The sequence below is a fragment of the Spermophilus citellus genome (assembly GCF_964194105.1).
Source record: "Spermophilus citellus genome assembly, chromosome: 6".
Taxonomy (NCBI): Eukaryota; Metazoa; Chordata; class Mammalia; order Rodentia; family Sciuridae; genus Spermophilus; species Spermophilus citellus.
The window spans coordinates 83,535,967-83,553,013 of NC_138187.1; the positions used below are offsets into that span (position 1 = coordinate 83,535,967).

A 17,047-nucleotide genomic window follows, 5' to 3' on the forward strand; every position below is an offset into this window, starting at 1 on the left:
TCCCCCCCCCTCCAAAAAAGATTTATCAAAAATAATTGTACATGTGGAAGGGGATCCTCAAAGGCAGGGTTTATCCTAATGATGAACTTTTTGTCCCTATCTCTTTGCTTGTGTCCAGGAAGAGACCCTACAAGTCTCTCCAGGCAGGGAGCCCGCTCCTCTGTAAAAAATGGGGTGGAAACAGCACCTGGTGTTGCATCTCACTCATGTTATGGTGTGAGATGCTCCCTGTGGGCTGTCACCAAGTGGCTGCTGACAAGGAAGGAAAGAGAACATTCTTATCTGGATCCTCCGCCTACTCCTCTGCCCCAGGACAATTTATCAGTTACATAAAATCCCGTTTCAACACTAACAGTCTGAGAGGAGGAGAGCAATGATGTAATGCTTCCAATCAGGACTAAAATATGGCACTTAGGGGGGAAACAGTGAAAACCAAGCTCTGCCAGGGCCGGGGGTACCACCGCACTGAAGATGAGCTTTAAAGGGCTGGGGCAGAGAAGCTATGAGGGACATGAAAAGAACAGAGATTATCAGGCTGTCGAGGACAGAAATGGGTGATGGCCATCAACTTAATTCAGTTTCTTCTCGTCTGTTCTGAGTGAAGATAAGAAAATGACCGCCATTCTCCTTGACATGTGGATACTTACATACTTAAAAGACACAAAGTCACATAGCTATAGACACATAATATTAGAACAGAGGAAAAAAATCACAAGGGGACACAGAGTTCAGCTTGTTTACTTTACATAAGAGAAACTGAGAGCCCAGGTGTTTAAGTCAAGAGCCTCGACCTCTCTCGGACTAAACCAATGGCAGGGAGACTCACATTCAGGTCCTCTGCTGTGACTGCCACCAACTACACTTTGCTACCTGGAGGCTGGAGGTCCCCATTCCCATGCCGCGGTTTTCAAGAGCTCATCCTAATCTCAAGTCTCACGTCAAGTTCTAAAAATGCAGAGATCTCTGCATTAAGGGCATTCCTCTAACTGGACGAAAATACACTCTGAGCATGCTGACCAACTGTTCTCCATCTCCATTTAGAGAAGAGCAAGACGAAACGTGCTTAAACTATTTTAGGCAAGTTCAGTCAGAGACAGACTAAAGAGGGCCACCCTGGTCCCTGCCCTGACAGCCACAGTAACTTAGCCATCAGCCACCATCTCCAGAACCAAGGTGGTGTTCTCCTACTTCCAGGTAAAGTCCAATCCTGAAACAGTTACTGTGCCCTCCAAAGGAAATACTGCAGAGTGATCAGTCAGCACTCAACCAGGCTTCATGAAAAAAACAATTTCACTTAGCTCAGAAACATCAGTTATTAAAACCTCCATTATCAGCCTCCTCTCTCTAAAGTGAAGATGGGGAAATCACCCTGGTAGGAGAAGACACTTTGACAATGGATCTATAGACAAATATTTGAAGTTCTGTTGAAAGAGTTTAGTTTTCTTTCTGGTTTCAGAGGATCCCAGCAATCCTATCAGTGTGAAAATTGCAACATTAAGGAAAAAAAAAAATCAGGCTCTTCTCTACCAAATCGGAGTACATTTGTCGTCTCTGATCTCTTATCAATTACATGATTGAAACACATGCATTCTGTCTCTTACTATTGATGTTTAGTGAGTCAAGAGAATACATTTGGATATTTTAATTAATGTAATTGAGCAGGCAATATAAGTAATTTACTAAATTTCTTAGCTCTGAATTTTGCTTCTTATTGATGTCAACAAAGGGAATGTTATTCTTGACTTCAATTAAATGGATTCCATATCCAGGTCAATATTATATTGACAGCTAACATGTTGTTCTAAGAAGCTAATTTCCACCAGATGGGTCCATCACTTCTCCTAAATTATCAGCAATTACTAATCTGTACCAGCTTTCTCTCCAAGCCTGCTCATTTCTCCAGATCCTACAAGTAGCAGATGGTGACTCTGAGCCTCTGTCCCCCTGCTTCTTCTACATTGCTAACTGTCCATATCTTTGTGTGAATTCTAACCTTCCTTCAAATTCCACTTTCTCCATGAGTTTTCCCCTGGTTATTCCATCCCTTGGCAATCCCTCTTGTACCTGCATTTTCGAGTTGCTTCTAAGGTACGTGAGTCACATCATATTTGAAACATGCTACCATACAAGTATCTGTACTGCACACTTGCCACATTCTATTGGGGAACCTCTAGATAGAGCCAGTCCTCCAAGTCGCCTGCAGCAGGAACACAGTGACCTGGCTGGAGGGATGTCTCAATCCCCTATCAGTGAAATGACATTTGTCTCCACCCACGAGCCATGGCTCCTGATAAAATCCTAGCAGCTGCTACATATAAAAGGGCAAAGTTCAAAGTGCTTAGATTCCTGTTGCCTTCTAGAGCACCGTGTGCTTGAGGGTCACTGGGGGAAAACAGTTCTGCTTCATTGTCTCTTCATTGTTGTTAGAGAGTTCCTTTAAATTAAAGTAATAACTTGATGTTGGCAGAATTAACTATTAAGCTGAAGAGTCATTTAGATAATAGCCATAATAAAACAAGGTTTCACAAATTGAAACCAACACCTCTAACTATAATGAGTTTGAACTAAAGCTGTAAAGCTGTAGAAGCCATGGTGGGGGGGGGCATTTTTTTTTTTTTGTACGGCATACACAAATTTGTTTTTAAATCTGAATGTGCCAGGCTGGGAGCAGACAGAAACCCCCAGGGTACACAGCTGAAGAACTGTCTGGCATTTCTGAGAACAAGAGGGCTGTTCTGTGCCTTTTGGAGAATATTCCTCCATTGGACAAACTTAGTTCAGGCATGAGTGGTAGTGCTGTCAGCTCTGCCTCCAGTGTTAATGAATCAACAATGTGTGTTTAAAAAGTGATTTTAACGGAAACACACATAAAACAAGGTCATGTGCTGACCAGTTGACGAAAATATTGTGACCAGAATGTTGTGATCCAGCAATCTGCACAACTCAGAAGCAAACTCATTTGCAAACTTCTGCTCAATTCTTAGGCTCTTCCCTCGAAATTGAAGGCAACAGCCCCCCTTCTGGATGTTCAGGCTGGAAAACCTCGAATTATCCTTGACTTCTCTCACCAAAACCCCGCTTCCAATATCTCAGAAAATCTTCATGACCTTGACTTGGAAATATATTTGGAATCAGACAGTGTCTCATCACTTCTGTTGTTACCAACTTAGTCCAGGCCCATATTATTTCAGCCCTTCTAACTGGTCTCTCTTCTCCCACCCTGGCCCCTCCCCACTGCCGTCTATCCTGATCCCAGGCTCCATCCCAGGAGGATCCTGTTAAAAATCAGATCATGTCCTTCCTTAACTTAGAGCTTCCAATGGCTGGGCATCATCCTGAGCCAAAGTCAAAGTCTCTACAGTGATTTCCAAGTCCTGGTCTGTACATCTGCTGCCCCTGACTTCTCTGGTCTTCTATTCCTCACCCCCTGTTCATGCTAGTCCTTGCTCTTTTTTCTCACATACTTCTGCCTTAGGGCCGTGACGCTGTGCTTGGATGTGTTCCCTCCAATATCAACATGGTCAGTTCCTTCATTTTTTTTTTTTTTGGTACCAGGGATTAAACTTAGGGGCTTTAACCACTGAGCCACATTCCCAGCCCTTTTTTATATTTTATTTAGAGACAGGGTCTTACTGAATTGCTTAGGGCCTTGCTAAATTAGTGAGGCTGGGTTTGAACTCAAGATCCTTCTGTCTTAGCCTCCTGAGCTGCTGGGATTACAGGTGTGCACCACCGTGCCTAGCTAGCTCCTTTACTTCTGTCAAATCTTTACCCTGTGTCACCTTAATGATGGCTGCCTGATCACACCCCTACACAGGCACGTGCACACATGCACACCCTTATCCTCTCCACCACTTTATCTCTCCCGGTAACGCTTACTGCCATCTAACAGATACATTAATTTACTCAGCTATTGACTTATAGCGTATCTCCCTCCCCCCTTGAATGCAGGGCCAGAAAGATGAAGATTTTTGTCTGGTTTTCTCTTTTTTCTTTCTACTGACGCATTGCCAGTGCCTCAAACAGATGGAAGGCACGAAATCAATAATTCTTCCGTGGAAGATGAATGTAGCACTCAATGTACACTGTCAAGTTCACCTGACTGCCTCTCACAACACTGAACATTTTGAAGGCAGAGAGGATACCTTACTCAGATTTGCATCCAAATCCCTGTCACTACAGTGCATAGTAGGAACTCAATAAAGGCATGTTGCATGAATGGAAGGGGAGGAGGCAAAGAAAATTTGCTAATATTTATGAATTTTGTGCTTTGATTCAATTCAACAAGTATCCGTACAAAGATGAATAAGAGTTAATTAATAATTGAGGAAAATACCCATGGTGCTGGGGAGAGGCACAGATAAACATAAACTCTAAGGCAAGGTAAGCAGAGCCACCATACTGCAAAGGACCAAGAAAAATAATTAGGACACGATGGGAAAGGATGTGGATTGAAGGAAGCACCTAAAAGGAGGTTGCATTTCAGCTGGGTTTTGATGGTTGAATAGGAGCTTGCCATGCAGATTATGGGGGCTAGAAATGACTCCAGCTCAGGTTATGACTGCCCAAGGGATGTTGGTGAGGATATGAGCTCTTCTGACAGCCCCTTCTCTGCTCTGAAGTTGTGTCCCCTCTATACGTTCACTACAAGGTCAGACTCTCAAGGAGTCTCAATGCTCAGTAAATATGAATAAACTGGAAAGCTACTATATCCCCCACAGTCTTCCTCTCCCTTATCTCCTCAAAAACAAAACAAAACAAAACTCTGTAGCTGATGGCAGAATCATGCAATGGCTTGCCCAGCCACCCTTTAAAGCAGGGGACCCTTCTAAACATTGCTTCTGGATTACTATTGCTTGACACAGCAGCAAATAGAACCAGACCTTCAGGTGGCAGTCACTTAGAGACACATGGAAACCTACATTCCGTCGGTTTTGCCAACAGGCACAGGAGTGAAAATCAATCTAGAAAGTGCTAGAGCTTTTCAACATCAGAGCCCAAAATGAGAACAACAGTGAGATGCACGTGTAAACACACACACATTCCTGGTCAGAACATTTAAATCACAGCCCAGGAGCCAAGTCCCTGGAGTGGAAAGTGGACATCAGGAGCTCCACAGCCTGGGGAAAGTAGCTTGGCCTGGGGACATTGCTGAAAAGAACACAGCCTCCGGACCAGGAGATGGGCCCCCGCCATGACCTAACAGGCCTTCTCATTTCCTAATGGCGACAATTCTCTGTGGTTGGAACAGGATCCCTGCCCATCTTTTACAGGAAGCCGGAGGGTAGGCTTGTCTCATTTATTTTTATCTGCTGCTTGCACACCACACACTCCCGCATTTCTGCCCAGCCACTGTCATACATGTCTTGCTCCACAATCCAAACCCAGCACCTCTCTTCTGTCCTATCCTGGGAGAAAAGATCGCTGACTGTGGGCGGCTCTCCTTCACGGCTACACTGGCCTCTTAAAAATGTTCAGAGCTGCACCAGGTGCATGAGCCTGTAATCCCAGCTACTTGGAGGCCGAGGCAGGAGGATCCCAAGTTCAAGGCCAGGCTATGCAACTTTGGGTGACTCCATCTCAAAATAAAAATACAAAGATATGGAGATGCACCTCAGGAGTAGAGTGCCCCTAGGTTCAATCTCCAGTCCCAGAAAAACAACAAAAACTGGCCCGAGCACCTCCCGCTCTCGCTCCTGTGCATAGTCACCAGCCAGGGACAGGAGCCTCCCATGGGAGAGCTCCCCACAGCTTCTCCACCCTCCCACTTTTATGCCATGTGCCTCCCTCCTTCTCCATCTGCTCCCTTCCCTTCTCTTGTTTTACTACCTATTCCTCTCCCTCTTCTCTTTTCTTCCTTTCTTTGATTTACTCTGAGAATCAAACAGTTGCCAGTTTGACGTGACATCCTGATTTTGCCAGGCCTTAAAGGGCCATGAAGGGGCTGCAAGTCCACTGGGAATTTCCCACAGTGCTCTGGTGCCTCTGGACCCAGAGTTTGAAGCCAACTCTTCTTAGCTCCCTGGGAAGGTTGCATGATTGGTGCCAAAGATGCACAGGAAGGATGCAAGCCAGGTGGTACTATTTCCTCTTCCCGGGGGCTCACCCACAGTCCTCATGGAGAAAGGCCATCAGGGTTGGTGTGACAAGAATCCAGCCTTGTTCTCCATTTTCCAGTCTCCTTTCTCCCTTGCTCTCAGATATATGTGGCTGAGACATACACCCTGTCTTTGGGTGTTTGCACAAGTGCATCTTCTGCCCGGAACCCCACCTTCCTAACTCACCTGTGGCTGGCCTATTCCTGTCACCTACATAAGTGCCCGTGTCTCCTCCTGGTCCTAAAGTCAGTCCTAACTCCTTCTCGCCCTGTGTTACTCTACCGTGTCCACTCAGTTTTATTTTCCTCCTAGCACTCATGATCTGAAATGGTCCCATTTATTTGTTTCTCTCTGTCGCTCTAACTACAAAGCAAGCTCTGGGAGGGTAGGTTCTGTGTCCTCCTTGTTCACAAGCTCATCCTTGGGTTCAGAATGAAGTGGGGTTCCCAGTAGGCATTGTGCTGAGCTAGTGAACACATGGATATAAACAAAGGTTCACCAAGAGTTCTTGCTATGGTGTGGAGAAGTGTCCCCCAAGGCCTTTGTGTTAAAGATCTGGTCACTAGCCTATGGTGCTTTTGGGAGATAATAGATAATTTACGAGAGGTGGGGCCTAGAGGGAAGTGTTCTGGTCATTGGTCATGTGCCTTTGAAGGGGATATTCAGACCCCAGTCTCTTCCTCTTTCATGTGTCAGCCATGAGGTGAATGGTTTTCCCACAGGCTCCCCCATGAGGTGCTGCTTCACCACTGTCCCAAAAAGCAACAGGACCAACTGATTATGGACTGCAGCTTCCAAAACTCTAAGTCAAAACAGATCTTTTCCCTTCAGAAGCTGACTCTCTTAGACGTGGGTTCCGGTAACGGAAAGATGACCAATAGTTCCTATGGCCTCCCTCCAAGTCCTGGAAGACAGAAGATGAAGCTCAGCATTCAAGCGTTCAGATCTGTCAGTACGTTCTCTGCATTTTGTATGTGTGGCACAGGATCTGTAGTTCTGATTTTAGGAAAAGCTTGAATAATTCCTGGCGTGGCCAGTACAGATCAGGATGGGCTATCTCAAGAGAATGACTTTATCTCGGTTTGAACCAGGTTCCTCATATCAATATTTCCTCTCTGGCGGCATCTATCTCAACATTTTGAATGTTTTATTGTGTCTGCACCTCATTGTAATCTCAATGTTTCACTGTAAATCACTCAAAAATAGATACATGCAATATTTCTGGTATTAGAATCCGGGAATTCATCCAAATTAATTGCAGGCCTCCAGTTCGGCTCCCAATCAAATCAAATAGGATTTATACTCGACTGTTAAAAGGTTTCAGGGGAAATCACTTCCCTGCTAACTTGTTCCAGTGTCTCTCAATATTTTTATTCTTCCCTCAAGAGAAATGAAGGCCACTGTGATCACGTGCCAGACTTGAATGCCTAAAAAGACCCAAGGAGTTGACGTGGGGACACACACACACACACACGTGCACATGCTCTGCTTACCAACATAGCCAGGGGTTCCACAGGCAGTGGACATCACATCTCCTTTGCCCTCCATTTTTGACAATCCAAAGTCACTGATCATTATTTTGGATTCTTCATCTTGACTGTAGTACAACAGATTTTCAGGCTAGAAAAAAAGAGAAAGATGAAAATTATTATTATTATTTTTTTAAATCATGTTTAAAGCTGGGTTAAGTATGGGAAACTCCTCACCAAACTGCAAAACCTGTTCATACTTAAGAAAGTCCTTGGCCTTTAGGCACAGCAGGTGCACCAGTGAAAGCAGCCTTGGTATGCATGGTCCAGAGGGCGGCAGGGAATCTGGCCCAGGGTGTTGAGTATTTTGCCTACTCATGAAGATTAACCATATTTTAAGGCCATCTAAGAAGCTGATGCCTCTTGGACTTGAAGATTCAGTTCTTGGTTAAGGAAGGGGGCTTCACAGGAAATAAAATAATTTCTGCGGGTGCTCATGTGTTCCTTTCTTATTAGCAACCCTTGCCCGCTACTTTTCTCGAATCCCAGGGCCTCTCTCCCTGTCCTCAGCATCCTCCCATGGTGTCCTGTAGTTGTGGCAGATGGGCTGCGTCAGTGCCTGCTGAGACTGTCAGGCACCTGCTCGCTTCCCTCCCTGGGAAGCAGAAGGACGGCAGCTCCTACAAATCTGGAGCTGGAAGATGCAGTACTTTCCAGCCCAGTGTCCTTAAAGACTCTGAGATGCTGTGTGCCTTTCTACAAAGCATGGGTTGCTTGTTGCTCCTCTGAAGCGCACAGGACAGAGCTCAGACAGCAGGCGTGCTTTTGACATTTCTTACAGTTTCTGTGTTCCTTTCTTCACTGCAGTTCCAGAATGCCTGAGTACCTTGGAAGGCTGAGGGGAGGCAGCCGAGGGATTGAGAGGGGAGACAATGAAGCATCATTTGTCCATTTTATGTCAAGCTGGAGAATCTCATTGCTCAGTGTGTAGGGCTCACAGAGACTGAGTTGCTACAGCCTTGGAGCTTGTCCTTAGTCACTGAGCTGACCACCTGAACAGAGAGGACGAACTTGATTTTTTTTTTTTTTTTAATTTTGAAAGAGTGGCTTCAGCCAGGTGCAATGGCACAGGCCTGTAATCCCAGCAGCTCAGGAGGCCGAGGCAGGAGGATCAAAAGTTCAAAGCCAGCCTCAGCAATTTAGCAAAGCCCTGAACAACACAGTGAGACCCTGTGTCTAAATAAAACATTAAAAAAGAGCTAGGGATATGGCTCAGTGATTCAATGATTAAACACCCTGGGATTCAATTCCTGGCACCAAAAAAAAAAAAAAAAGAGTGGCTTTAGTTAATGATGCTGTCCCTATGATAACATCAAGGACTGTGGACTTGGCTGTTGTCCAGGAACATCCACCCTACAGGACGATTATGAAGATTTACTGAGTGAATAATCATGGCTTTCATTTACATGAAACCTAAAGGAAACACAGCATGAAGATTCTGAGGAGGAAAATCCTTTCCCCACACATTTCCCATCCGGGCTTCCTCCACAGCCTGAGGGTGAAGCGGTTGCTTCTCCTATCAGAGATTCCTAGTGAATCTTTGGTTCCTAAGTATCACATTTTAGGAGCTATTCTATTGTTTAGAGTTTAGAAAAGTGGTTCTTTGCACTGTTGTGAGGCAGAATCACCTGAGAATGTTATTAATGACATCATGAATGTGTCCTATGGCACATCTGAGATGGGGCTCAGACATCTGGATTTCAGAGCTCCAGGGTGGTGGTGGGAGGGTTGTGATGTGCAGCCACTGCTGTTAAGAAGTTCTGAGAACTGACCAAGGCTCTGTTCTGGACCAAACTTGAGTCAGGCTCCTCTGATACCTCTTCTCCAAGCCTTGACCTTGGCCTCCTGTGGCTCCCTCCCCAGCTCACCCTGCACAGCCCAGTCCTAGCAAGACTGGCTCATCCAGCATAGGAGAATCCTCCACCCCTGGAATCTGATCACGTTCTTCATCCTCCACTTGTCATGTTGTTAAAGAGAAAAATTATTCAGACACTTGTGAAAGATGGTAAGCACTCTTTACCACTATATTGGGGGTTTGCAGTGGGGCGAGATCAAACTCAACCCCAAATACTACAAGTGGAGATTTACAGCCCGGGAGGAGGGTGGGGTCAGTGGAAGAGACAGCAATGTGAGGAAACCTTGGAACTAAGGGAGATTCTGGCTAAACTGAGATTTTGCAAAAGGTGGGCCAGAGGGACATATATTGTGGGTAGGGGGTTAAGGAATTTGGTCAGATAAGATATCAGGTATATGATTTTTGCTAAACTGACTCAGGAGGATTCCTGGACTAAGTTTAAGGCCAAAGCCCAAGATCAGGGCCTGTTTAGAGAGAGCACTCGGGAGCCTGAATGAGGTTGGGCCAAGTTAAAGTTTGGCCAAGGAGAGTCTTGGCCAGTTCTCAGAATTTCTTCACACCAATGGCTGGACATCAGAATCCCAGTCACCCAACCACCCAGAGCTCTAAACTCCAGATACCTGGGCCCATCTCAGATCTAAAACCCAGATGCCCAGGTCCCATCTCAGAGTTGTTGTCCATTTCTAAGTCGTTGGCTTATCTAAGCAAAGATCTTGTTATGTACTTTTTGCAAAAGTCACCCTACCCCCAATGTCCCGTCTTAGTAATTTTTTCATCTAGGAGCCCACCCATAATTGTTTCTGGATTCTAAGCAAGGAAGAACACCCCCTCTTCATGTTGTGCCAGAGCTGAGCTCGATCTCTCTTCTCAACTATGCCAAGTCTTGATAAGGGCTACCTTACCACTTTAACAAGTGTTGACTGAATTTTGTTCTTTAACAACCCAAAGGGGAAAAAAAAAACAGTATCCTTCATCCCTAATAATAACAACAACAAAAGCAGCAGGATTCAATAGTCACCATGACAGGCCTGAAGCCTGATATGAGATCAAGTTTGTGGAAGGATGCTTTCAGATGAATTTTAAAAGAAAATAAAATGGGCCAATCAGGAGTTGAAATATGAATAAGGCTCAGGAACTGGGGGGAGGGGGATGGTCTCAACCTAAAAGTGTAGGTTGCTCATACTCTTTTCTGAAACATGGATTGGGGATTATCCGTTGATGGATAGCATGGATCCTCTCATAAATGTATAAAGTGGACTTTTGCTATTTTTGATTTTTAATCTTCCTCACCCCAGGATGTCTACAGCTGTAAAGGTGAGCAGGAAGGAGCGGGAGGCAGATCATCTCAGGCTGCTAAGCAACACTTAAGACAGGCACAGGGCTGCCAAACAGCCAAGAGGCCCTCCCCACACATTCCCCCTAGAAAAGACTCATTTGGGTCAATAGAAAGTTATTTTGAAGAACGATGGCATCTGAGGATGGTCAATCAACTAGTCTTTCCCAGTTTCCATGGATAATTTGAATCAGCTCAAGTCTAGGGAAAGATAACAAGACTTTTCCTGCAGGGTGGAGGTAGAGGAGCAGGGTTGGAAGGCCTAGAGACATTCTGGATGGGAGGCCCAGGGCTTGTGGCATGGGGAGGGGACCTTGTCACACTGTATTATAATTCTGCCCAGAGTTCTAGAAGAGCCTGGACTCACCTGTAAGATTATTTTGCTGCTTATTACAGCATCTTTGCAAGACAACTGGTGGCCAATACTCGAGGTACAATATCAGTCTCCACCCTATATAACAATTCCTTTAACAGTCTTTAAAAAGATCTGAATCAACATACTTTGGATAGAATCGCATTCTTAAACCAGTAATGGTCAACTGGGGGCAGCTGTGTTCCCCAGGGGACATTTGGCAATGTCTGGAGATGTTTTTAGTTGTCAGGACTCCAAGAATGGTGCTGGCACTCATTGGGTAGAAGCCAGGGATGCAGCTAAACATGAGGGACAGGATGGTCTCCCATACAAAGGACGGACTAGCTCCAAACGTCAGTAGTGCAGGGGCTGAGAAACCCCAGTCTAAACCAAGGTTGCAGCTGTGAGTACTTCCTGTCTCAGTCCCTTCATTTTGAAAAAAAAGATCAGATGATTGGCCCAGGTAGATTTCAGGGGCAAGGAGACACAAGAACACTTTTCTAGAAGGAGGAAGAAGTTTATTTGCACATGGGGGTAGTGTCCAGGTTGGGCACCAATCTTTCATTAACATCATCAAGGTTTTCTACTGCTCTGGCCTAGACCACAGGTGGTTTTAATTTTCTCAGATATTAAGAAAAATATAATTTTTCAATTCCCACTTCCTCTACGTATATCAAACCCATCTGTACTTCTAAAAAGAGATCACAAAAATGTACTAAAAATGCTTAAGTTCTTTACACATTGATAAGCATGGTGGTTTTTGTCTTGGTTTGGGGTTTTTTTTTTTTTTTGTTTTTGTTTTTTTTGGTACTGGGGATTGAACCCAGGGGGGATTTACTACTGAGAAGCTAGTCCAGCTGTTTTTATTTTGAGACAGCATCTCACAAAGTTGCTTAGGGCCTCCCTAAGCTGCTGAAGCTGGCCTCAAACTTGTAATCCTCCTACTTCAGCCTCCTGAGTCACGGATTACAGGTGTGCTCCTGTTGCCCACAAGCCTGGTGTTCCTAAAGCGCCACAGGCTGGGAGCACCAAATACTTCTCCAAAAGCATTACATGGAAGCAAAGAGCAGTATCTCCCACTCAGCCCATCCGCCTTTCTAGGAGGTAAATAAACACTGCTCTTCCTGGATGTGGCTTATCTGCTTAGAAATTATTTTTCTAGTAAGCACAGAAAATAAGACCCTCACACCACATCCCTGCAGTCACAACACTAACTTGTTCGGCTACAGCTGCCTGCTGTGTTCTGGAAGCACAGAATTGGCACTTGGTGGAGCTGCAAGAGAGCAACGAAAGCCCCGCCTGCTGCCTGGCCTGGGGGCACTAGGCCAGCTCATCTAGCTTGGCCTTGGCTCTCTGCAGAGCCTCCAAGCCCTGAAAATTAGCTCTCATGCTCATGGCTCATTTCACCCATCAAGAGATCTGCAAAGGGCAAAGGTTGAGAGAACTCAACTGACATCTCCATATCCCCTCATCCAGTGGTTCTCCAACAGAGCTTCCCACACCAGCAGGAGCATCACCTGCAACCCCTTTAGATATGAAAGCCCTCTAGCCCCTGGGAGCCCGGCAGAATCAGGACTTCTGGGCCAGGCCAGGAAGCAGCAAGCTATGGTTTCACTACCCTCCTAGCCAGTTCTGATGCATGCTAACATTCTGCGTATCTGAAAAGAGATCAATAAAATAAAATAAAACAAAACAAAAGGTCCTAAAATCACCTTTGGCAAGGAAAAATGGAAAAATGAGAGAGAGAAATTGATACCTGGAGAGAAGAAAACTCCACAAAGAGTCAGGGTGTGTGTGTGTGTGTGTGTGTGTGTGTGTGTGTGTGTATCCAGGGCCTTGCACATGCCAGAAGGGTGTTCCACCACTGAGCTATATACCCCCACCCAGCCCAACTGTGAGTTTTTAATAAAAAGAAAAACTACACCATTTTATCTCTTGACAACCAGAAACAGATAAATGAGCAGATGCTGAAGTTCCATTTTAACAAATATTTATGATTGATTCTTGACATTGACTCAGATTCCCCAGAGTTGGTGTACAGTGTGGCTTCGCTACAACACGGTCCTTATATCCATGCTATGGGTGGTGGGTGTGCAGGCTGGGTGGATTCTCTCTGGCCAGGTGCATTTAGCTCTGGGGCCTGGACCTGTAACTAGGGTCGCTTGGAGCTACTTAGAGCACGGCGACAGGGCTGCTGCTTTTCAGTGTTCCTCAGGTTCATCTGGGTGATATCTATGCTTTGTTACCTACATGGACCTGGGTCGGGGGAGCGGAAAGTGATGGGAAGGTACCCACAGGAAGGCCTGGATCTTTCAGCACTAACGGATGAAGGGTCAACATGTCAAAGCCTCATAAAGAAACGATGAGGAAGGAAGCCGCAGGACGTTGGCAGAAAGCTATGCCTATAGCTCATTTAGCCGACCTTCCTGCAAACCTTCCTTGTCCCCTCTCTCTCTTCTCCTGGTGCCTGCCTCTTGCTCCCTCTCTTTCATGTGCTGTGCTGTGCTGTGCTGAAATGGGGGCTGGAACTGGGACAAGGCTCTGAAGAACTAAACTTGGGCGAAGGGCTTTGATGGTGTTTATGTCTTGAACAGAATGATCTTTCCGATGGGCTTGAAATAATACACAACCCAGTTCTCTGTGGCCCTCTGGTTCCATCGTGGTGATAAGATCTCCCAAACAAGGATCAGCCACATTGAGCTTCATCTTGTTCCAAGCTCCTTCTAGGCCCCCAAAGCAATGACAACTAAAAGTACACAGACACCCGCAGTGTGTCCCACCCCTCTCTATTCAAAGCATCATTCCTCTCTCAGAATCAGTCCTCTTGAACAGGTGCACTGGGGGTTGAGGAGTAACTGGGGGTTGTTACTAAGCAACGGCCTCACCTTGAGGTCCCTGTGGACGATGCCCATTCTGTGCAGATAGTACACAGCATCCAGGACCTGGCGGATCAGAGTGCTGGCATCCTTTTCTGTGTAGAATCCCTTCTCCACTATCCGATCAAACAACTCGCCACCAGATACTCTGTTTTTTAAAAAAAGAAGAAATTAAGAGTTTGAGAGGAGCTGTTATAATTACTCAGGGTGATAAAAGACCCAGACTGCATTTCAAAAATAATCCATTTTTTAGGTTTAGATTTTGCCCTACCTCTTTCTCAGAAGTGTTCTCAGGAAGTGTTCCTATGTCACGACAGTGGAAATGTCCAGAACATAATAAAAGGAATAAAGCCAAACCAGGATCCATGGACTCGCCAGGCTTAAGAAATCTCTCCTGACCTTGGCCTCTGTTCTGCTGTGATGATATAAGGTCAAAATACCCTTCCTGAATGTTGGCACCATCAGATAAGAGAAGGGGGGAATCCTGTCTAGAAGCTTCCTTTGTGTGAGAAAGAACCCTTACACAAGGGGGAATCTATGGGCAAAGTCTTGGCCTCTCAGCAGGACATCTAGGTTTTTGACCAAGTTCTGCTTTTAATATATTGAGTGGCTAAGCACTCCTTGACTCCTGGGACCTCAGTTTTTGCCTCTGTAAAGTGAGAGCGTTAATCTAGTTAGCCATTTTCAACAGAGAGCAGGCACATGCCTTTGGAGGTATCAGGATGTCCATCAAAGTCATTTGAGATTTACAGAAGAGAAAGAGATAAATAAAGACACTGTATCACATTATCACATTGCTTTGCTTTGGTGTTTGTAGCACAATTTCATTTTAATTTGTTTTGAAATTCAGAATGTCTTTAATGGTTGGTTTGTTGGTTCGTTCTTTGCTTATTTGTTTGCATTTATCAAAATGGGGACAAAGGTCAAGGCCTGGGGGACAAGCTCCACAGTCCTGTTCATCTCTGAGATTTCATGCTTCTCTAGGTCTAATGAAGTAATGGAATGGTACAGTCCAGAAAAGAATCAACTAACTGCCTTCACATTTTTTAGAGTATACACTTCTCTAAGAAAAAAAGTGCTTTGTTCAAATCATCAAGCCTTTCTAGAAATAAACTTCAGGGACACATTAACACTATTAAAAAGAAAAAAGAAGAAACAGATTTTTCAAGAACAACATGAAACAGATTTATTTGAAATATTAAAATCATAAACCAGTTTTGAAACAACTCTATAACTCTAATGCAATAGAAGATGCATCCTGGTAGTAACACATAAGGTATTAATTTCTACAAGTCATAGCAATTAATGTGCAAGAACTGACCCACTGAAAACTTCTTTGTAAAAAAGTTAATAAAGAAATAAAAAAAACAATTGCAGCTATAAAAGGCCTATGTGTTAGTTTTTTTTTTTTTTATTACCTAGAGTCATTCCAAGTAATATTGTGCTTGGATGTTTCATTTCCAAAGCAAACTGACAAGCTAGATAAGAAAGGGAAAGGCACTCAGGAGAAATAAAAAGCAATTCAAAGAGTGAAAAGAAATGGAAACAACAGAAAAGACACTACTTTTTGACAGCTATCTTGTTGAAAAAATCCATCCTTAGGTAATCCAAGGTCCCAAGACATATTCTCCTGGTAATTGAGACCAAGTTTGCCTCATTCCTTGTTTTTCTAGAACTTTTCCCAGTGAGTTTCAAGGTCTGAACCTTTGCAGAACTCAAGGATGTACTACAGGAAATAGATGGCTGCCAAGGGCCAGGTGAACCCGGATGCCCTGGAGGCTTACACCTTGTTATTTATTGAACACTCATTTGACACTTATGGGGTGCCCCCTATGTGCCAGCACAGTGACTATGCACACTTGGTGGCAATAAGGCAGCATTAATTGCCAAGGGGGAAAGTCTGTTGTGTTCATGACCTTGCACACTATCTACCATTGGTCCACCTTCCAATGATGGCATAGCTAGCTGATGTTCCAGTGCTTTCTCTCCGATGGCCTGCCTGCTACCACCGCCTCTCCTCTGCAGCTGTTGTTGGAGCTGGGGCAGGAATGCTTACCCCTCCTGGAAACCTCGCCTCCTCCTCTGAGCACTCCACCTCCCAAGCCTAGCCCAGTCCTTTGTCTCCCTCAAAGCTGATCTGCCAAGTTCCTTACTCTCTCAAGGTCCCTTTTTTTCCTGCTACAGGATATATATGGTATTGATGAATTCTGTTCAATTTAAGTATGTGCACTGCCAAAAGGGCCACAATCCAGTGAAAACTAAAGCATCAGTACGGAAAGATATGTCACATCACAGAGCCTCCATGTTCTGTGCATTTAATATTCTGCTTCTTAAACTGCAAATTACACCAGGGCTCTGTTTTTGAACATTACTCAGAAATAATTTGGTTTCCTTAGAAACCAAGGCACAGGGGAAATGTTTAGAAACTTGACAATAAAAAAAATATGTAACAATACTAATTAAAAAGTCTAAATTTGCAAATCATTTTAGACTTTTCAACGATCTCATTAAGCGTGCTTTTTAAAAGCCCACTGTTAGGGAACGAATGTTCCCCTGCATTCTTACTTGGAAGCTGTAAGCCTAATGTGATGGTATTTGGAGGTGGAGCCTTGGAGAAGTAATTAGGTGTCAATGAAGTGATGAGAGTAGGCCCTGGGGTTGGAATTTGGGCTCTTATGAGAAGAGGAAGAGAAACCAGTGCTCTCTCCCTCCACCATATGAGGACACAGTGAGAGGGCAGCCATCTGTGAGCCAAGAATGAAGATCTCACCAGAATCAGACCCTGTTGGCACCCTGATGTCGTACTCCCAACTCCCAGACTGTGAGAAAATAAATTTCGCAGCCTATGGTATTTTGCTATGAAGCCTGAACTGAGACACCCACTTATTTTCAAAACCACTTGAGAGGCAGTCAGGGCTAGTATGATGGTCCAAGAATCACTGCTGAGGAAATAAGTTTAGCTTCATGGTGAGGCACAGGTGTCAACTCTCCAGTTGGGAGGCCA

General features: G+C 44.8%; 1 protein-coding gene across 5 annotated transcripts in view; it reads right to left on the reverse strand.

The window, feature by feature from the left end:
• Positions 1–17,047, reverse strand: part of CAMK1D (calcium/calmodulin dependent protein kinase ID) — a 406,117-nt gene that overhangs the window by 47,115 nt on the left and 341,955 nt on the right. For all 5 annotated transcript variants that reach the window (XM_081298639.1, XM_081298641.1, XM_081298642.1 and 2 more), the window contains 2 exons: positions 14,053–14,191; positions 7,592–7,718 (listed from right to left, as the gene is read on the reverse strand). In XM_081298639.1, coding sequence (XP_081154765.1) covers positions 7,592–7,718; positions 14,053–14,191 — 266 coding nt within the window. The remainder of the gene's footprint in view (positions 1–7,591; positions 7,719–14,052; positions 14,192–17,047) is intronic.